General features: G+C 36.3%; 2 protein-coding genes across 3 annotated transcripts in view; one reads left to right on the top strand and one right to left on the bottom strand.

Annotated features, from left to right (window-relative positions):
* Positions 1-13,431, top strand: part of qars1 (glutaminyl-tRNA synthetase 1) — a 40,058-nt gene extending 26,627 nt beyond the window's left edge. The window contains exons 15-23 of the mRNA XM_084389402.1: positions 3,479-3,616; positions 3,696-3,783; positions 8,635-8,781; positions 11,269-11,370; positions 11,472-11,564; positions 11,825-11,952; positions 12,069-12,135; positions 12,950-13,075; positions 13,162-13,431. Of these exons, the coding sequence (XP_084245528.1) occupies positions 3,479-3,616; positions 3,696-3,783; positions 8,635-8,781; positions 11,269-11,370; positions 11,472-11,564; positions 11,825-11,952; positions 12,069-12,135; positions 12,950-13,075; positions 13,162-13,212 (940 nt within the window). The 3' untranslated portion in view covers positions 13,213-13,431. The remainder of the gene's footprint in view (positions 1-3,478; positions 3,617-3,695; positions 3,784-8,634; positions 8,782-11,268; positions 11,371-11,471; positions 11,565-11,824; positions 11,953-12,068; positions 12,136-12,949; positions 13,076-13,161) is intronic.
* Positions 13,432-13,809: 378 nt separating this feature from the next.
* LOC311278508 (uncharacterized protein) lies at positions 13,810-21,821 on the bottom strand. Of its 2 annotated transcripts, XM_084389403.1 has the most exons (9): positions 21,625-21,821; positions 20,471-20,683; positions 19,634-19,752; positions 19,158-19,427; positions 18,567-18,610; positions 17,699-17,770; positions 17,529-17,591; positions 16,642-16,680; positions 13,810-15,087 (listed from the first exon to the last, which is right to left on the bottom strand). In XM_084389403.1, the coding sequence occupies exons 1-9, from the start codon at positions 21,691-21,693 to the stop codon at positions 14,654-14,656; spliced, it is 1,323 nt and encodes a 440-aa protein (XP_084245529.1). In that variant the 5' UTR covers positions 21,694-21,821; the 3' UTR covers positions 13,810-14,653. The 2 variants fall into 2 exon arrangements, with proteins under 2 accessions (XP_084245529.1, XP_084245530.1); XM_084389404.1 differs by lacking the exon at positions 16,642-16,680 and having other exon boundaries at positions 21,625-21,778.
* Between the last annotated feature and the right edge of the window lie 399 nt (positions 21,822-22,220).

Raw genomic sequence — 22,220 nt, forward strand, 5'->3', positions numbered from 1 at the left:
CCTTAATTTAAAAAATTAGGAAAAATCCAACCTTTAAGGACACCAATTTTCTTTGTGAATGAATAATGTATCGTAAATAAATAAATGTTCTTCCTTAAAATACAGGGTGCATAAGTTTGGACACCCCTATGTTAAATTCCCATAGAGAGGGGCAGATTTTTATTTTTAAGTATTTAAAAAAAAAAAATGTTTAGGATACTATGCATCCTGATAAAGTTCCCTTGGCCATTGGAATTAAAATAGCCCCACATCATCACATAGCTTTCACCATACCTAGAGATTGGCATGGTTTTATTTCAGTTAGCCTAAAAGCTAGTTTGATTTGCATTGAGAGATGATCTTATGGAAAGTACCCCATGCCAATCTCTAGGTATGGTGAATGCTATGTGATGATGTGGGGCTATTTTAATTCCAAAGGCCAAGGGAACTTTATCAGGATGCATAGTATCCTAAACAAAAAATAAAAAAAAATACTTAAAAATAAAAATCTGCCGGCCTCTATGGGAATTTAACATAGGGGTGTCTAAACTTATGCACCCTGTATTTTAAGGAAGAAAATTTATTTATTTACGATACATTATTCATTCACAAAGAAAATTGGTGTCCTTAAAGGTTGGATTTTTCCTAATTTTTTTAAATTTAGGCATTAAGTTCAATTTCCAAAAGATGATTTTTTATTCCTCTTTTTAGTCAACTTTAGCATGGGTGTCTAAACTTATGCATAGCACTGTATATGTATATATATGTATATGTGTTTTACTGAAGTCTTTTCACAGTTGAAACACTTGTTGAGCAATTACATGAGACCTGGTTCATTTCAGTAAGTTGTACTGTTTCTTTCAACATGCCTTCTGAAGTTTATTCATGTTTATTTTGTGCTGTAACTTGTAGTAAAAAGATGAGATTGGTTCATGCCTGGTTCATGCCTGGACCATGCTGCCATCTTACTGAATTTTTTAATTTTGGGGTGAACTTACACTTTAATACTTATGCTTTATCCAACACACCTGCCTGGAAGTTCCTAGTTTTCCTGAGGACATAGATTGGTTGGTGACATGGACTGGAAAACTATCAAACAAAATAGGCTATTTCTCTACATTCAGGTGTGTTCAATTAGGCCTGGAGCTAAACACTGCTGGAAAGTGGTCCTCCAGGAGCAGGATTGGCCAACCCTGCTCTAGCGGTTGAAGTATACTTCGGCCGTCCGTGTTCCGCAACGGTTCAATCACGGTTTACGTAACATAATTTTCGTCATCATGTGACTTGAGTGCTTGAAAACAGAGTCCACTAGATTGTGTGCACAAGTTGAACGCATCTATAGCCCCAGAGCATAATGTTTTCACCTCCGTGCATGACTGTAGGGATGGTATTCTTGGTGTCTAAAGCCCTATTCGCACGGGATTAGTATTACCTAGGGACCTCCGGTAATTTGTAATAATCGCAGAGGTCGTCTGTGATTTTTATCCCGTGCGAATCTGCCATGTCTGTAAAAACTCCCCCGAAAATTACCTACCGTATTTCGGCCAACACAGGGGTCCTCTGATAATACCAGTCCCGTGCGAATCCCCAGGTCTGTGATTTGGGCTGTTTTTCTGTGAGCCTATCGTTTCCTAAAGAACGTAATAACCATTATGGGCCGTTTAACAGTCCATTTTACGTCTGTATTAAAACTATATTAACAATAAAATCTCTCGATATGCTCTCCAATAAAAACTATGAAGTGCTGCAAAAGAGAAAACAAACTACAGTAAAGACGTGATCCGGAAGCTCAACTCGGACCGTTGTCATGGAAAAGTCAAATTAAGCATTTTTGCGCAACGTGGAAGCTCTTTTGGAAAGTTTGGACGCTTTTTGTGGTGATTTAGTAATCTGTATCGTGGAGCATTTCTTTGTCTCACACGGCCTCTAAAGACGTCCATCCTGTAAGTATCTCAAGAAATCAAAGTGTGAAAGAGTAAAAATGATATAAAATGAAATAAACCAAATAAAATGAATAGAAAAACAACGTTTCGCGACGTTTCGGTATTTATAATACCTTCTTCAGGCAGGCTTGTTGTAAATATGGAGAAAGAATAAAAGAAAAAGAAGATATATTATATATTTATACAATAATATGATATTCTATAATATATATAATATATTTCTCTAATAAATTGGTTTTAAATAAGTTCTTTTTTTGAATTGCAATACTGCAGCGCGATCTTCGTTTCAGCACGTTCAGCTAGTGAAGTGTGAATGGGTGGGCGCGCACTGTAAAGTCCGTAAACTCGAGGGAATTACGAACATTTATTTGCCCGTGTGAATGAGCCACCAAAAACACAGACGTCAGGGGGTAATTTCTTAATTACAGAGGTCCAGGGGTAATACTAATCCCGTGCGAATAGGGCTATAGTCAGCATTTCTATTCTCCAAACACGGGGAGTTGAGTTGATGCTAAAGAGCTAAATTTTGGTCTCATCTGACCACAGCACTTTCTCCCAGGTCTTCTCTGAATCATTAGATGTTCATTGGCAAACCTCAGACGGGCTTCTACATGTGCCTTCTTGAGCAGGGGGACCTCACGGGTGCTGCAGGATTTCAATCCATTGCGGCGTAGTGTGTTACCAATGGTATGCTTGGTGACTATGGTCCCAACTGCCTTGAGATCATTGACAAGCTCCTCCCGTGTAGATCTGGGCTGATCCCTCACCTTTCTCATGATCATCTTTACCCCATGAGGCGAGATCTTGCATGGATCTCCAGACTGAGGGAAATTGATCACACCAACGAAAGTCTCCTCCTCACCAAGCTTCTTGCTGATGGTCTTGTAGCCAATTCCAGCCTTGTGCAGGTCTCCAATCTTGTCCTTGATGTCCTTTGACACCTCTTTGGTCTTGCCCATGGTGGTGTAGACGATGGAATGGAAGATACAGATTCTGTGGACAGGTGTCCCTTATACACATAATGAGCTGACATTACGAGTACTTTCTTAAAGTGACTGGACTAATCTGTGTTTCACATGGGCACATAACCAATCTGTGGGAGGCAGAATTCCTGCTGGTTGGTAGGGGATCAAATACGTATTTCACTCGATCAAATGATAATCAATTTATAACCTTTTATATATGTGTTTTTTCTAGATTTTTGGTTGATATTCTGTCTCTATCTGTTAAAATAAACCTACCATCAAAATTATAGACCCTTCATTTCTTTGTGAGCAAACTTACAAAATCATCAGGGGATCAAATAATTATTTTCTCCACTGTACAGAGTAGCTATTTAATAGCTTTCACATTACGACTGTTACCATATTGTGTAGTTTAGTACAACTGGAATACTGTATTAACCAATCCGCATTCATGGCTCCAACTATCCTTAGAAACTTTTTTTTTAAGAAGTTGAAATCAAGCTCAGAATAATAACACAGTTCTTTCTTTGTGTGCATAGATCTTAGGATACAAGTATGTATGTATTACATGATGGTTTTTGTCTCTTTCAGACGATCATCATATTACTGGTTGTGTAATGCTCTGGATGTGTACTGCCCGGTGCAGTGGGAATATGGCCGACTCAACCTTACTTATACTGTTGTTTCCAAGAGAAAGATCATCAAACTGGTGGAAACAGGAGTTGTTAGGTAACAACGCACAATTTTTTTTTGGTCATTTACTTGTGAATTTTTGGATTATGTTTGTGTCCTGTGTTGTATGTTTCAGAGATTGGGATGATCCACGACTCTTCACCCTCACAGCTCTCAGGAGACGTGGGTTCCCTCCACTAGCTATCAACAATTTCTGTGCCCGGGTGAGAGAAAAATGGAGCAACATTGTATGATGATATAAGTAGTTCAAAGCAAGATACTTGAAAGATTGAATGGTAGCAGGAGCTAATGATCACTACTAGAGACGTTATATGTATTCAGGCCACGGAAGTGAGACTGGAATTCCTGACGACTCGTAGAGTCGATTCTTTCTATTGGGAGACAATAACTTTATTTATCATGCACTTTCGACTTTACAACTTTGCAGTGTGTTTACGTTCACAGGCAGCAATACTACACACTGCATGAAAGGTAATATTTGAAAAAGCAAAATAGAGGCACTTTAATGTAATTTTATTTCGATTTTGGCTTCCAAAGATTGTGAAGGGAAGATAGTTGAAGTAAAACTATTTAAAACTAGCCGCATTCCATGTAACGCACCTTCCTTTCATTTCCTTCACAGTGGTGTGCATTCGTTCCTCCCTAAAAGCCCAAACTTTATGTCAGAATCAGCAAAATTGGGGATGGGACGGTATGAAAATTTCATATCACGATTATAGTGACCAAAATTATCGTGATTATCAATATTATCACGGTTTTGTTAAAACGAGATGAAAGTGTTCAAAAAGAACTGATGCTCACACTGAAAACAGTTTTATATTTGAAAATCAACAAACAACACATAAAACAAGCAGCTCTATGCACTTTTTTAAGCAAGATTCTATTCTGTGGCATTTCCTTCCTTATAATGACCGTCGTCAATAGCAACGCATTATAACACAGCGCACATCCATGTATCACAACGGACGCGCTCACTCGTTTCATTCAAATACAACTTGCCGTCTTGCGTCTCTGTTTTTGATTGTATTGAAAATGAAATCAGAGTTGATTTATTGTTTACAGAGTTTGATAATATTGTTGTGATCATCTTGTCTGGACGATTGTTTTGTACGCTGTACAAAATGGATTTATAAACAGCAAAGATTTAAAACATTAATCTCAATTCAATGTCCCCGTAATTATGTGGTAAAAAAAAAATCGGTGTAATAAGTGTATAATGACATTATTATCTCTTAAATGTCACTCTTAATAGTCTTGTTTGAACTTGTTCGTTCGTCTTTGGCTCAAAGCCACTTGTTGCGAACTTTTCTTCGCAGAAGCTTCACGTTTATTTCAAGTGAGTGAGATAAAATATTTCAACTCAAAACAACATTTTGTGCCCAATTATTTCCCAGACGTAGTTTTGGTATTGAGGTCAAAGTTAACTTGCCTTGCAGTGGGTGATGGTCACACAAGATGACTCTGCAGATCTGAAGTTTCCCCCTATTGCAGTGACCATCCTCGATTAAGTTTCACTCAGGACTTTTGTAAAAGCCAAAATATGACCACACCTCAGATTTGGTTCTCTTAAAAGGCTGAAAAATCTCCCGAGTATGGTCACTGCCTTCCGCCATTCCTTCTTGAATAAAAAAACCCAACATTGCGCGCTGCGCCTGCGACAGACTGTTGCTGGCTGGACAGGATTTACAGTGAGTTATTAAAATCGCGATAATCAAACTCGGTTTTAATGATAATTAAAGTTTAAACGATAATACTAACCGTCAGTACATTTTATCGTGGTTTATAGTGAAACTGGTAATCGTCTCATCCCTAGGATATATGTAAAATGCAGTCTAATGTTGCCAAATTGCGGGATGTGTTTGATAATAAAAAGTTATTAAAAGCACAATAATCCGTGCAAGAGACTCTTTCCCAACCGCAACTTTGACAAGCAAATTATACTTTGGGCTTCGATCAGATACACACAAAAATATGTCAAAATGGCCAGCTTGGGGAGTATTCACTTAAACGGTTGTTTATGTCTTAAGTGGATTTCTTAGATTCCTTTTGTAGGCTATATCTACTTACCGGAACAGTAATGTTAATAGACCTTCCTGGAAAAAAATTTACTTGTTTCTTTGTTCTTTATTCTATTGTATGTTATCTTATGCATATAAAACACTAAAAATCGATGTTTTATATAATATTTTTGCTCAAACATTGCTTTTTATTTTGGTATAGATATTTATTTTACATTTCAGAATATAAAGCACTGTTAATTCTTCATTTTTGTTTTTTAATAAAAAAATAAAATAAAAAAAAAGAACCGATAAGAACAGTTAAAGTACCGGATCAATAAGCAGTATTGGTAAGAGCTCATTAAAACCTTAACAATAACCATCCCTACCTATGCATGTGTCATGTGTTTGTGTAGATTGTTTCATTCTGTTTCTTTTCATGAAAGTGGTGCACTTTTGCTCCTCCTTAAAAGCCCAAACTTAATGTGAAAATCAGTAAAATCATGTAACATGACTTTCGTAAAATGCAGTCTACTGTGGGACGTGCTTAATATTGAAGTTATTAAAAGTGCGAAAGAGATCTCACACTGTTTCCCACAGAGGATCACAGATTAATTAAAAACGTCTGTAAAATATCGACATTGATTTTTACCGATAACGGATAATATCACAAAGCAACTATCAGTGCCGATCACTCTGCAAATTATGTGCGTCTGTCAACCTCAATCACCACAAATTCAAAACACAACATTTAATGCTATTTGCAAGACATTTACAGGAATAGTTCATCAAAAACTTTAAATGGTCATTTTTAGGAGTAAATTGTCATTTTCTCATACATTTAAATTACTTTAAATTTTTTCCATAATGCACAAAAAGAGAAAATTAGAATACTATTTTCAATTATCTTTACAATGCAATTAAAATAAATGGATTTTTAAGTTTTGTGTCTGGATACAAAAGCACCTTAAAAGTATTATAAAGGTAGTTGACTTATTTTCCATTACATTCTGAAGTCACATAGCTTTGTTTGAGGAACAGATTGAAATTTAAGTTATTTTCAAATAACGGTTTAATTGAGCTTTAAGATAAGGATAGGTTTGTTAGAAACTTGATATCTTAGAGTATTGCTGATATACTGTATCACATCACAAAATTTAATGATAGAAGACAACACATTCACATGGTAAATAAAACAACACTCCACAAGACATACTGTTTTGGAGATGCTCTGATCCAGTCATCTAGCCACCACTATTTGGTCATTGTCAAAGTGATTCAGATTAGGCCTGCACAATTAATTGCAATGAAACCGCGCGCGATTTGGCAAAGACTGATTATTTTATGCGCAGCTTGTCAGTGCAACACGGCTGATCGGAAGTAAATGCTGCTCCATCTGAACGCCGGAGGGCATCTCACGCAGACGCCAAATATGCCCCGCCGCAGAAGTAGATAACACACATCATTTCAGGAGATCCCTATCAGGCATCATACTATTACTGTAGCTGAATAAACAGAAGATTGAAACGCTTTGATTAAACATGACTATGTACATGACTACCTTATTCTATGTAAGAAGCCACATCATCTCATAGAAGGATGCTCAACTGTCGTTATAAAGTGAGTTTGGAGTAAAAGCATGTTATTAAATGTTGTCTTTTGTTGGACAATAGGTTCATAAATGCTTCTCATGTTTTGGAAATGTTTGACGCGTGTTGCTTTTTCAAATGCACATTATAAGTGACTCAAACTCACAGGGCTCTCAGATGGAGTAGCGTTTACAGAGCTGTACATCAATGACAAGCTGTGCTTGCGATAAATAATAATCGCAGCCTTTGCGATTTCATAATCGCGATAAGCCAAATCGTTTTAAGTGCGATTTCATGTAAATTGTGATTTATCGTGCAGCCCTAATTCAGATATTTTCGCTTGCATATTTTTGCATCTAACACATGAAATATAAGAACAGACTGTTCACTTGCTGCCTAATATATATTCCACCCCTTGGTGCCATTGTAATGATATAATCAATGTAAAAAATGTAATGGTGTAGCTGATTAGTGTATTGCCACTCCTAGTTTCTGTAAATAAAAAAAATCTGGAAAAAAAGCTTCTTTTTTTTTTTTGCTTTAAAAAAGCTTCTTTTTTTTTTTTTTTTTTTACTTTAATCATTACAGCATAAATACCAGAAATATGGAAGCCCTTTGAATATTGTCTTGGACCGTGGGGAACCTTAGAGTTAAAAAGGTTGAGAACCACTGATCTAATAGCTGAATTTACCAAAGTTTACAAGGTCCGTGGAATTAAATCTTTATTGGGTGTTCAAATTTTGCTTGTTTGCCAAATATTGATGGAATATGACAATTGTTATAGTCAAGTCAAGTCACCTTTATTTATATAGCGCTTTTTACAATACAGATTGTATCAAAGCAGCTTCACAGTAATAAACCCCCGCTCAATCGGCCCAAAGGAGGCATTCGATCGGCGGGTGAAGGTCTTTGCGCATTAGTGTCCTTCCTCGTGGCAAAGGAATTTGATTCATATGTGTTTTCTCATTATTTCATCTGACTCCATAAATGAAAAGCTTTTAATGATATCTGTGCATCATTAAATGTGAGCGAATGTTTGACTATTCTTTTTAACTCTTTACTGAAAATAATGTCAGAGTCTATTAGAATAAAATCAAATGTTTGAATTTTTTTTTTTTTTATTATGTCAGGTAAATGTATCAATGCCAATTGCATAATCAGTTCAAAGATAATCAATACAAAACATCAAATGCATAGAAAGAACTCTAGCTGCTACGTTTTGGAGAAATACAAATATCGTTGTTATAGAATGTTATAGATGTTGTGTGTTTCATTGTGGAATTCCAAATAAGTCTTGCATCTAACACCAAACTGTCAAACAGAAAAATTAATTGGCCGATTCTGATCGTTAAAAAAAGAAATCCAGATGTTTGCCCTTTTATCCATTGCTGATATATTGGTTAACCACCATTAGAAACTGTACCCTGCTGTTGACATGTTTTTTTTGTTTGTTTTTGTTTGTTTTTAGGTGGGTGTGACTGTTGCCCAGACCACCATGGAGCCACACCTGTTGGAGTCGTGTGTAAGGGAGATCCTTAATGACATCGCCCCTCGTGCCATGGCCATACTCGAGCCCCTGAAAGTCACCATAACTAACCTACCAACCAATGCACAGGTACAAAAAAGTGCATGAATGTTTGTTACATAAGGCATAATATACAGCTAGCCAGTCATTATAAAAAAAAGAAAGAAAATCAGTTAAGCGCAGGGCCGGATCTACCATACAGGTATCTAGATATGGTATCTACCATACCATACCATACATATTTTTTTGTGCGCTACGTAAAATATTACTTGAGAACCAAGCAAGTTGGACTCATGAAACCATTAGTTTACTATATCGCAATCGCAATATTGACCTCAATAATCGCAATATGACATTTTCCCCAAATCGTGCAGCCCTACTTTTCAAAAAAAAAAATTGTATCATTGTCTTGTGAACTGATCATTCAGCTTTTGACCAATAGTGATTGGCATGTCAAATTCCACACTTGGTGGGCCTTAGTATTGTGCGTGCATGCGTGTGTTCCTTTGGAGGGTGTGGTTGTCAGGTAGGGGAGGGGGGCCCATGAGCTTCAGTGCCCAGGGGCCCCTGGGGGTACTAATCCACCTCTGGTTAAGTAATAATTTTGTAATAATGACAAGCTGACACAAGCTTTTCTCGCTAATTACAGCCAGATGGTCATTATCGCACAATAAAAATGAACCCCCCCAGAAGGCCGGAAGTTCACCCACCACAGTTTTACCAAATATCCTGTGGGAAATACTGGTATTGCTATGCCAATGCAACTTATAGCTCGATTTAGGATTCATCACTGTGGAGGTATAGTTCAATTGTATTAATAAATTTAATTTTGGAGTTATTTCATCTGTTAACTCTCACTCATTCCTACTCACTCTTTACATGGCATTAGTGGTTTTAAGGAATAGGAGTTGGTATACATATTCAAGGGCGTGCAAAGTTTATGATCATAGTGGGCCAGTCTAAGCCAAAATGCCAGGGCTGATTATTTGATTATTATTTTTTCTCTCAGTCCAGCCCTGGGTAAAGTCACTGCAGCTGCTGCTAGAAGCTCCGGTTCCTATAGAAACAGTCAGACGCACGCTTCCACTGCGCATGCGCATTAGCTTGATCCAGCCTGAAAATGATCATTTTCTGTCATGATTTGGGTGTTTAGAAACAAAATTTGAGACAGTTGTTGTCAGATTTTATTGGTGATTTCAAGTTTGGAGAATTTGATGTTTACCCTTTCAAAGAGATAGGAGCTGTACTTGCACGGCCGAGAGGCGTTTCAAAGATGGCCGCCGAGTGAAATGACTTTTTTTAACATTTCCAAGCAACCCACATACCTGGACTGATTAAACACGTACCTGAACTCCATTTTGCAGACTATTGAAGCCCTGAGCACGCCAAGCTCAGTGCGAAGTCTTGTTTTGCCACGGTTGACATTTCTGAGCGTTTTTCCCTTGTACTTTATCTTGTCTGGTTTTGACCCTTGCTGTTTTTGGACTTGTTACGACCCTTGCTGCCTGCCTTTTGACTCTGCCTTGTTTTGGATTACTCTGTGATTGTTCGCTGCCAGCCCTGACTACCTGCCTGTTATGACGTTTGCTGCTTTATCTACGTTGCCGTTAATCCTGGTGCTTCGACCCACGCCTGTTTGTTTGTTGACACTCCAGTTATATAATAAACTGAACATGGATCTCAACCCGAGTTCATCTGAGTCTCCGTCACAGATGGTACATCAGATGGTACATTATCATGATTATTATGTGGCTACTTGCCAAATAAACCAAATAATAAATAACAGATGGAAATGAAATAATTTGTTGAACTCTCTAGTTTAGCTAAAAGCTTGCATAACAAAACAGTCCATTACAAAATAGAAAATATCTCTTGCAAAAAAACAAAACAATATCTCTTGCAAAAAAACAAAACAAAAACACTGCAATGTTACAGTATTCATTTATGTAAAAAAAAAAATCTAAATCCAAATTACTTATCAAGTTATGAACTAATTAGCTCACATATTTAGCATCAATGTGTCCTTTTTTCTGTCATCCAGCTCTGTCTCTCTTACAGTTTTATGCTCTCTACTAACAAATACTACTGAAGTCCTCTAAGGTCATTTTTACTATAGTTGCTAGTTGTCTTCAGATGCAAAGACTTTACAATGATATGAGAAACATAAAGGTTATACCTATATATATATATATATATATATATATATATATATATATATATATATATATATATATATATATATATACATATACATATACATATACATATATATATATATATATATATATATATATATATATATATATATATATATATATATATATATACATATACATATACATACACACACACACACACACACACACACACACACACACACACGTTGTGCTATGGATGGACAACAGTCAAACATAGTTTAGGTTAACCAAAAAATATATTTACTGCTCAATGCCAATCAAAATCAAGTATTTCAGACAGCCATGTGTTAATGGAGTTTAATGATATACGTAGATGCAGTGTAGCAAGCGTACTCTCATAACAGCAGTGGATCACTCCTCTGTTTTTTCCCCTATTCAGAAGGAGCTTCGAGTCCCAGACTTCCCAGCCAATGAAGCCAAGGGCAGCCACGTGGTTTCCTTCTCAAAGACCATCTTTATTGAGCAGAGTGACTTTAGAGAGGTGTTTTTAAGATTATTTCATATGAGGATCTGTTTTGAATTGGACCAGCATCCCATATAAGCAGAGGTGACAATTTTTGCTGTTTTGTGTGTTTGCTGTAGGTAATGGAGAAGGGCTATAAGCGTCTGACTCCAGATCAGCCAGTAGGCTTGAGACATGCAGGATACGTCATCTCTGTACAGCGCGTCATCAAGGTGAAACACCACTCACTTAGCTCACATGATCTACTTAGTTTGCATAATTTTTTTTTTTTTTAAGTTTGCATATGTTTTTGTTGAGAATCTTTTAGTTGCTAAAAAAATAAGCTGATTGATCAAAAGGCATGTAGAAGTTTGTGTACAACAGGCTTCTCAGCAAAGTTTTGATCATGTTGATAATTTAGAGGCCTTAGAAATTTGCATATCAAATATAATACAGTAGGCTTTGTAGAGTTAAATGTCTTTTCTCTTGTCAGGATAACTGTGGTAAAGTGTGCGAGCTAGAGGTGATGTGTGTCACCTCAGACTCTGTGGAGAAACCCAAAGCATTCATTCATTGGGTGAGCGAGCCACTGCGGTGTGAAGTGCGCCTGTATGAAAGCCTGTAAGTTTCCTTGTGTGCTGTCAAACCAGAGGTTTTTATTTCATTTTAATATTTTATGTCTCGCGTCTTTTTGACAAGTGTATGTTTTACCCTCACTCTCATGTTTTTGTCTGTAGTTTTCTCCATAAACACCCAGAGGACCCAGCTGAAGTTCCTGCTGGATTCCTGAGTGACATTAACCCTGTAAGGCAATACATTATATAAGATAAACTAGAATTTTTAAATGAAGTTTGTTTACAACAAACTAAAATGAGCTATGCACCAAAGTGCAAACTCTAAGGGGCGGATTCCCGGACAGAGTTTAAATTAAGCCAGGAGTAGGCCTTAATCTAGAAAAGTCAATCGTGTCTTAAAAAATGGCTTTCTGAAACAGATTAAGTACAGATTACTAACACCTGGACTGTAGAGTATGAACTAAAATAAACAAGATTAATTTAAAACCAACTGTGCTGATCTGAATTAGCATGACAGAGGTTGCCTATAAAACATCGAATTAACCAAGAAAATCTTAAAATTGCATGGAACTGAGAAGCAAATCCAAGGAAAACAATGGCAGCAGAAAAATAATGCAATCAAACAAACTTTACTGAACAAGAGATCTCTTTTGAAGCAAACAGCAAAGAACTACCTGCACACATCAGCTGTGGAATCTACTAAACCCCTAAGGGACATGGTGAAATCAGCGTATTAAACTGCAGACTAGACCAAGTCTAGGAATATTTAAAACAATGACAGAGAAAGTAGGTTTCTGTTGATTTGGTTTAAAAGGTTACTTTAGTCCAGGACTAGGCTTAATCTCTGTCCGGGAAACCGCCCCTTAAATGATTACCTAACCACCACTAATGATTTTGTGCAATATGCAACTGCAGAAAATAAATGCAATAATATAGACATTTTGGTTACATGTAACCATCTAACTTCATGTTACATGAAGTAAAGTGTTACTGACATTTCTCATTTTTAAAATACTTTTTTTTTTTTTTTTTTTTATTCCTAGAATTCCTTAACAGTGATTGAAAGTGCCTTAGTGGATCGTTCCGTGGGCAAGGCCAAAGTGTTTGATAAATTTCAGTTTGAAAGAGTGGGTTATTTTTCTGTGGACCCTGATAGCACATCTGAAAAGGTATTTCCAGAAACATTAAATTGTCAAAAAGATTAACATACAGTAGAGGAAAACACTTGTCTCATCTGTCACCTCTTCCTCCCCAGCTGGTGTTCAACAGAACCGTTACACTCAAGGAGGACCCAGGGAAGATATAATTGGGCTACAAGAAAGAAGTTGTTCTTTGACATCAACCATGCATCACAAAGCAGTTTTCAATATAAAACCAATTCAAATAATCTGGGGAATTAAGTATATCCTAATATTCTATCCGTACTATGAAAAGGGTTTTTTACTCTCCGGTGCCAAGATATTTTGTACAACCAATTCATTCTGCTGTGGTTTGTCATCTATGAATTAAACAATTTCATGAAAGATTTTGACTCGTGAGTACATGTAAATGTGTTTGATGAAAATGGAATTAATCGCACAAATCCCATAAAACCCGTAGTTGTCAATTAATAGAAAAATGACTTTTTGGGATGGTTTCTAACAGTAAATGCATTTCCATTTGAAATAACCTTTCTTGGAAAATCAAGCTTTCCAGTGGACAACCAACAAATCCATTTAATTTTGAATGGGTGAATTGTAACAATATCCTTAGACAGAATAACAGATTAGGGTTGGTGCATTTCTAATTCATAAAATGTTAAAGGTTCCCAAGATGGTGTCCTACCTTGAGTGAATTTTCATAATCCTTTGTTGTGATGACATTTATGGCAGCAATGCAATATAAAATACTTTAATCACAGATATATTGGTATTAATCGTGATCTTACAGGTTTATTATTGAGTACTTTACAAAGGCAAGTATTTGTAGTGCCTTCCAGGGAAAATAACATTGTCTATAAAGCACAACTATGCTAATATACCATACCATTCATGGGACTGAAAACCCATGAATTTACAAATAATTGACAAGGTATATTTTGTCCAAAAAAAAAAAATCATTTAGAAATGGCAAAACGATGCATAATATTTTTTTTGTCCATGTGCATAAAGAGTAAGATTTGACCATTAGTCATAATAAATGTAAATAATGAAACCACATTAAGCTGGCCACCACAGACAGCTTGTTGCGGTACTGGATCTGAATAAAACTTAGGTGGTGTATACACAACAGTAAAGATCATTGCAAAAAAAAAAAAAAGTTGCATTGGTCTGGAAAATGAAGGTATCAGGAACAAATTTTCTCTTCATATAAGGTTGTTAACCTAAAAGGTAATTGTAACATTAGGTGTCTGGACACCTTTAAAAATATGGCAGTCATTATAATAAGTGAACATGAAACAGCTTTAACAGCCCAATTTACTTCCATAATGTGACACTGCAGAGTACAATGAGAAAAAAAAAAAGTAGGGTGGAACTTGATTTTATCCAGTGATTTACCTGCATGGTGAAAAGTGTTTCATACCCACACATCAGAACAAAATCAGTATGTCGTTACATTGTAATTAAATATACAAAAACAAACATTTCCTCTTCTAGAACAACATGCACTGTTGAATTGTGCACAAGAAGACCAGGAATATAAAGTAGATGATTTCATGATGTTCACTGTAAAGCCCAGCTTCTTAAGGCTTATTAATGTAATATACTCTAGACAGTAGTTGGATCTACACACACACCAAAAGCTGGTGGTGGTGTGTTGAGGACTGTCTTCTCAAGGGTGTTATTTTCCTGCAAACAGAATGTGAGAGTTTGGGGAGTGTTGTTGGATTTGCTGTTGCAGTATGGGTGCTCTCTTCTTGAGCTCTTTCGGGGTCTGCCAACAGCTCTACGTCCAGCCAGAGCCCCTTTCCTCCGTGGACCTGCAGCTGGTTGTACACTGATCTGATTGATTGTCTGAGTGGCCTTACCAAAACAAAAAAGTGATGACTGCAGGGCACTGTCAGTCTTTATTTGAAAGAAATTGGACACAAACGCTCTTATAGGTGGTGTAAAACTTGCATCCTCATTTAGCTTCTTTTTTAGCATTCCAAAAATCTCCTCGAGCTGTCCATCCAAAGACCCAACGACCTCTTCAGCTCCGCCTTAACAGATAGATACAATGATAATGACTGTGTTGTCTGTTAACAGGATTAGTCTTATTAAAGAGATAGTTCACCACCCCAAATTTTTTTTATCTCATGTCGTCCCAAACCTGTATGAGTTTCATTCTTCTGTTGAACAGAAAAGAAAATATTTTGAAGAATGTTAGTAACCAGACAGTTGACAGTAACCATTGACTTCCATAGTATTTTTTTCCTACTATGGAAGTTAATGGCTGCCGTAACCGCCAACTGTCTGGTTACTAACATTCTTCAAGTTCAAAATATTGTCTTTTGTGTTCAACAGAAAAAAAAAAACCTCATACTGGCTTGGAACAATCTGAGGGTGAGTAAATGATGACAGACTTCTTCCCTTTAATGTAAAATGCTTTAAAGGTCCCATTCCATGGATTATTTTTATTATTGTATATCATGTTTCCAGGGGTGCCCTTATAATGTTAGTATGTTTTTTAGATCAAAAATTGTTATAATTTAGAAATAAAAGGCATATTTCCTAGCCTGATTTCATTCCCTGGTTTGAACACTCTGTTTGAAGGGGCGTGTCTGCTGAGAGACTTCAGTGTAAACGCCCTCTGCTGTGATTGGCTGAAATGCTTGCATATGAAATATCTGGCATTACATGTGGAACTATCTGGAAAACTTTTACTATTACAGCTATTATACGTTTTTACTATTACAGCTATCGGGATTAACGAATCGTGAGAAGTTTTTTAAGTATTTCGATCTCTTTCAATCACATAAAAAATTGCAGTGACGAGCATTGAGCAGATGACAGCCTGTTGATCGCGTGAAAAAAGATCTTATCATTGCAACGCAGTTTCTGCACTCACTAATGATTTCACCAATGCAAACATGAGGCATATAAATACAGTAAGAGCTTCGTTGTGCATTGTAACAGCGTCATTGATTTCATAACGAGTGTTGGCAAGTGTCCATAAACTCGCGCTGTGTGATTGACAGCTTGGACGATTGGAAAGGGATTGTTCTTTGATCGCTTTCTGTATATTAATCACAGTTTAAGTTAGATTATTTTCATCCTACTAAGAGAAACGATGTGAAGTTGATCGCTACTTCCATATTAAATCACTACTTGTACTTACCGCTTGCTGGAATAGTTGAAATTGTCCCCTGAGAGAAGCGCTGAGAGAAGCCTGCTTGATATTATCCCAGGTTAGAAAAACAGTCCGTGGTGAAATGGACAGAGCAAACTAACTTCGAATTAAACTTTTGCGGTATCCGATTATAGATAAACATCAACCATCTGTTGACATTTCGCCATCAATACGCCTGTGTTCCTGTGGTTAGTCTAAACACGGTTCTGGTGATGTCACTAATGACGGAAGTAGAGGGGTGTAGTCCAATCGAACCGTTTTTTGTAGTCAACTTCTGTTAAATAAAATATCTCGCTTGGCATTGAACTTTGCGCTTTATAATTTTACAGATATTATTTATACTCTAACAACAACATTACACACTAACTAAAGTTTGAAACATGGGATCACGTAGAACGGGACCTTTAAGAAAAAAAATACGTACTTGGGCCTGGCTCATTGTCTTCTGTAAAATCTTCTCCTTCTAAATAGAAGACATACAAATAAACAAAACGTCTGCTTCCATATTAAATCTTAATCTCAGAAAACATCGAGACACAGCTCACATAAAGAGTCAAAACAAATAAGCAACTTTTGACCTCCACAATCTCATTCACATCCACATTTCTAATTCATAATTTCATGTTTCTTTGCCAGTATATCAAACTTGCCTGTTAGTCTTGTCAGTCGATCTAGTCTATTAGTCCATTTTCCTGTCTTGCTCACGAAATTGTCCTCTGCTCAGTTAGATCTGTGGTTGCCTGTCTCCAGAGCACAGCGCTCTCGGACTGCCCATCCTGATGCTGACCATTACATCCCTGGCTCTGGAGATTAGATTGGTTCAGCTCACCCTTCTGGCCTGTGTCTGACCTGTGCTTGCTCTTGACTCTGTTTTAGGTTTGTCCGGTTATTCCCGTTTAATCTCATTTCTGACCTGCTCACCTGTCTGACTTCCCCTCTTGCTTACAATTTGGATTTGATAACTGATTGGATGGACTCCTGGTTGGACTCTCGCTTGGCTGACCAGTCTTTGTCTGGCTATTTTGAATTGGCCTGGAGTAAGGAGGCTCACTGTTTTTTTTAGTTTGAACTTTCTCAGTAAAGTTGACTATACATCTGTCTGCTCTTGGGTCCTTGGAACTTTTTGCTACACTTGCCATTGGCGGGTGAGAAAATGTACTGATCATAAACATGAAATTTCTTGCTATTGCAATGGAGTTATTTAGCATTACATGATGGATAGATAGACATTAATTTTTGCACTGCTGACCTGTTTCATATCTACACATGTGAACTGAGTCAAACAAAGTGACAAAAGATGAGTTGTTTCACCTGTGGTGATGACTGGTAGAGTAGTAACAGACACCCCATCTTCAATGCACGTAGTGTGTCCATCTGTTTTAGAGAAAGGGCAAAATGTTGGTAAATCATTTCTATAATATCTCTTTGTAGACAACTATTAATGATATAGTCTTGTTTCATTTCAACCGGGACATACTCACCTGTCACTGTTGTCGTCTCCCATGACTGTTCCAATTCTAATGGTTTAAAAAGCTCTTCTGAAATGTCCTTCTCTGAATAGACACCCATATTTCACAAGAAAAATGCTGGGATTAAACAACGCTAATAACAAATCTTCTGCATTTGCATGTAATTTAATATCATTTGATTTGATTAAAAGGACTTAAATGTTGAATATATTTGTAGCACTTTTCAAATTAAAGTATCCATCCTATTTATACACATATTGTAATAAATTGCCATGCTATATTGTGAATGTAGTCACTATTAAAGGCTGTTGTTACCAAACACAAAAGTATATTCACAATATATCCTTATACCTTGTTGCTTGATTGTAACGTTACCTCCTTGTATCCAGTACTGTCTTTGTTTATTTCCTATTTATCACTTTTAAATAAAACCCCGCAACTGAGTTCAACATCAGTCCCAGCATGCACCCTTGTAACAGCTGTTTCTATATGGTGTATTTTAGCACAGATGGATTTGCATCTGGGACTGCAACTATTTGTTTTATAATTTTGAATATTAATAAAATACAGTAGTCAACATTTGAAGTGGATCAAAAAAGTTCCTCAAAGTTGTCCTAAGACAAGAACAGTATTGATCAAAATTCATGTATAACTTTGATGAAAGGTTTTGATTCACTTCAAATGTTGACTACTGTATATATATTACGCACACAAACACATATCAAAACTGCCAGATTAATCTACAAAACTCTTCTGTCCACTCTAACATCTTACACCTGTGTGACCCACTTCATTAACATGGCCACAATAAACTGACTATCTCCGCTGCACTGCTCTAAACTGTTTTCTAGACACTGCAGGTTTGCCAGAATCATCTTACCTGCAGGTTCAGCATATGACTTTTGATAAAGCTTGTAGTATAATCTGTAGTGAAATATAATAAAAAGTAGTGCTCATAATTCAGTAGTAACAACATGTATATTAACATAAAACAGAATTTATGCACTTCTGCAATTAACGTGTTTTCAATTTGTGGGGCATAAATGTCAAAGTGGTGTTGAAAAAAAGTTTTATAAAAATATTTTTCAAAGAAAAAGTAATATATTGAAAACTTAAGTCCACCAAATTAAGGTCAGTGTGGTGTGACCAACATGTACAAAGCCATTAAAGAGAAAATGGTATCACAGGGAGGATACCTGTAGGCTGTCATGACTGTGTCAAGGTCAATAAGTTTGTTAGTTAAGTAAGTTAGTTAAGTTTGTCAAATTTTAAAATCTTATAGAAAAATTATTTAGGATAAAAAAAAAAAACATAAACATGAATGCAAATATTGTTTTGAACTAGAGATATTTTTATAATGAAAATTCTTTGTTGTTACTGACTCATAAACAGCTTCACTACATTATCATTACATAACACATTTTAAATATAGATTTTACTATAGTTTATCAAACACCCTTGAATGACAGACCTGTAGCAGAACTGAAGGTCCGGGCAAATGGATCGATCTGCAATAGCGTAAATGTAGTTATCACCTTCCTCTTCCTGCAGGTTGTATTTAATGCTTTTGAGTGCAGATGAAGGAGAGTGACCAGTTCTGTAGAGCTGATGTAGCTTTTCAATGGTGTCATTAGACACATCTCTCCACCTCATGACCTCAGCAGTGTTCAGTCTATGATTATGTTCGTTCCTCAAGTTCACATGAAGGAAATAGCCCTCTTCTATGTGCGGGTCTCCTGATCTGTGGAAGGATAGATTAGATTGTTATTAGATTTGTTTTAACACAGAGTTTCAAAATAGATTGTATGACCTATTGAAAATTCAATTTCTAATGACCAAATGTTTGGGTGTTAAAAATTTGGTGGTTTTGTAGTGCTTGTGCTTAGTGCTTAAGCACTATTAGCACTATTGTGCACTATTTTGTGCTTAGTCTTATTTTTATCTCACCTGGACTTTCTTTCATGCATATGTCTCTTGAGAATTAGAAACATGGTAGCAGGGCAGTTGGTATTTTTGGATGTCTTGGATGATGAACTGTATGTTTTGTGTTGGCATCTCAGATCCACCTGGTACATACAAAATACAGTACTTAAGCAGTTTTGAGAGAATGGCCTTACGTTTAATGTTTAAACTGAATATGGAATCAGGTGGGTTTTTTTTTTTTTTTTTTATCTTCTTTGCTTTTAATCCTGTAACCATTATTACATCATCGTTAATCATTTTAGAGAATGTTATTACTCTAATGAATTGCATTATAAGATAATAAGAACAGGAACATCTTAAGAAAGTTTGATACTCAATTTGATATCAGGTTGCCTTTAAAGGAGCTGTATGTAAGAAATGTATTTCAATTAATCATAAAATGGCCCTGATATGTCACTAGACATTAAGAAATCATGTTCATTTCAAATACTTATATCACTGACAACAGTAGTCCGGCCAGGATATTGTCATTTAAAAAGTGAAGTTGCAGCCCTCAACTGATGTTGATGTTGTCATCTTGTGTTTTGGCCTGAAGCGCCACCCTCCACCTATCTACCAATCACAAAGTCAGTAGTGTTTTCGGCATCGGGGTTGCCAGCTCTGCTCTAGTTACCACAGCTACGTAGCAGCCTACGTTCCTGCTGGATCCTGCAGCCTATCTGGCAACCTCGAGTCAGGGGGGAGGGGGAGGGGATACACCGCTCTACAGTAATTTGAAAGTGATTGCAGTACCAGTTTTGGCCACAATCTTACATACGGCTCCTTTTAAGCTCTGTCACATACATAACAGGTTGTTCCTACTCTGTATTTGTTGTAGCGTCCAGAATCAGGGTATGTCCTGGATTTCCTCCATGTTAAAGCTGAGGTCTTTTGAAAGTCCTCCAGCCACTTTTGGACCTCCTCCTTTGTAGTCAGCTGCAATTTAAGACACGCTCGAAAGTTTTCAACATCCCCTGACATTTCCAGCAGTTCATGACGACACAGCAGATGACTGTACCCTGGTGGCAAAATTTTCTGCAATACAATGTGTCAGGTAATAAAACACACTGAATTAATTTCACAATAACATCTCCAGGTCAAGATTCTATTGCTCTGTCACCTTCAATTTTAATTGCATTGTGAAATATTCATGCCAATTAAACACATTTATTGCCTAAGATTTAATAACTGTAATTTACTTGTGAAGGTTTTTTTTTTTGTGTGTGTGTGTGTGTGTGTCATTTTTATTGTTCTTAATGAAGATTCCAATTGGATTATCATTACTATAATAACATGTTTTTGAAGAAATATTGCAGTACAACGAATTTGTGTTTGAATCAGCATAACTTATATGCAGTACAGCAAATACTTCCATCACATATACTTTACAATTTATTATGTGTATGTTTTATGGGGTTTTTTGTTGTTGTTTTTTTTCACATTAATGACAGTTTGATGGAAAATGCTCTTACAATCACTTGAAATCAATGCCAAATAATATTATTTACATTTTAAAAAGTATTTGGTTTAATAACTTTAGCTTTATTAACTATTGTGTTTTGGCAGCAAGATTTATAGCATTATCAAATGCGTCACATTTTGACTATGGCAGCAGTGGTGATTGGTTCTTCGTGTGTTTTTAGACACATATATTTCGGTTTGTAAAAAAACAAAAAAAACAATTGCACTGAAGAGCCACATGGTTTTACCAAAAGGTAATAACTACGGTTATTATACAATGGTATAACTGTTCTATAACTATGATAACGATTCATAATAGTAAGCAAAACTTTCTTTCATTAAAACACTACTTTAATAGGCTAAAGAGCTATATAATGTTAACGTAGTGTTAACGATAAAGGTAAATATATATAAATCGAGTCAGCTGTGCTAACGTTAGCCAGCTAGCTCACATAACCTCAGGCTTTTCTCTTTAATGGTAAAACAGCTGCTGTATAACATGAATAACACCAAACCTCCACGTGATCTGTGTCCTCTGCTGCTTTATCTTCTCCAATACAATGCTGACACTTTAACAGTGTCATTTTGAGCAGTTGAGCACAGCCAAAGAGCTAAACTTCGTGATCGGGTTTATAGGTAACCGTTTTCCGGAAAACTCTCGCGAGAAATGGGCTTATCTCTCGCGTGCTCTCTCTCTCTCTCTCTCTCTCTCTCTCTCTCTCTCTCTCTCTCTCTCTCTCTCTCTCAATTACATTTTTTTTACTGGCATGACATTTTGTATTGCCAAATCATTAAAACAACATAGAAAATGATTTAGTACATGTGAACATTTCGTAAAGCCTATGTAGAGAAAATAATAATAATAATAAAACTAAATAAAAATAGACAATATTATATAAACACATGGCTAGATATAGCAAGTAATAATAACAAATACTAATAAAATAAATAATAATAAATAAAACAGATTATAATACAGGAGTCATGAAACAACTACTGAACTTTAGTTTTTCGGACTTTAATAATTCTTTTACCGAATTCCAAATGTAGAGTTTCAATCAGATGTTTTTCTCAATTTAAGAAATCTAATTTTATAGGAGGACCCCACACT

Source organism: Rutilus rutilus (genome assembly GCF_951802725.1).
Source record: "Rutilus rutilus genome assembly, chromosome: 19".
Taxonomy (NCBI): Eukaryota; Metazoa; Chordata; class Actinopteri; order Cypriniformes; family Leuciscidae; genus Rutilus; species Rutilus rutilus.

Coding starts and splice junctions, on each gene's coding strand:
- LOC311278508 (XM_084389403.1), bottom strand. CDS start 21,693: ATGACACTGTTAAAGTGTCAGCATTGTATTGGAGAAGATAAAGCAGCA. Junction 19,428..19,633: donor ATGCATGAAAGAAAGTCCAG/GTGAGATAAAAA, acceptor ATCCTTCCACAG/ATCAGGAGACCCGCACATAG. Junction 18,611..19,157: donor GACCTTCAGTTCTGCTACAG/GTCTGTCATTCA, acceptor ATTTCACTACAG/ATTATACTACAAGCTTTATC.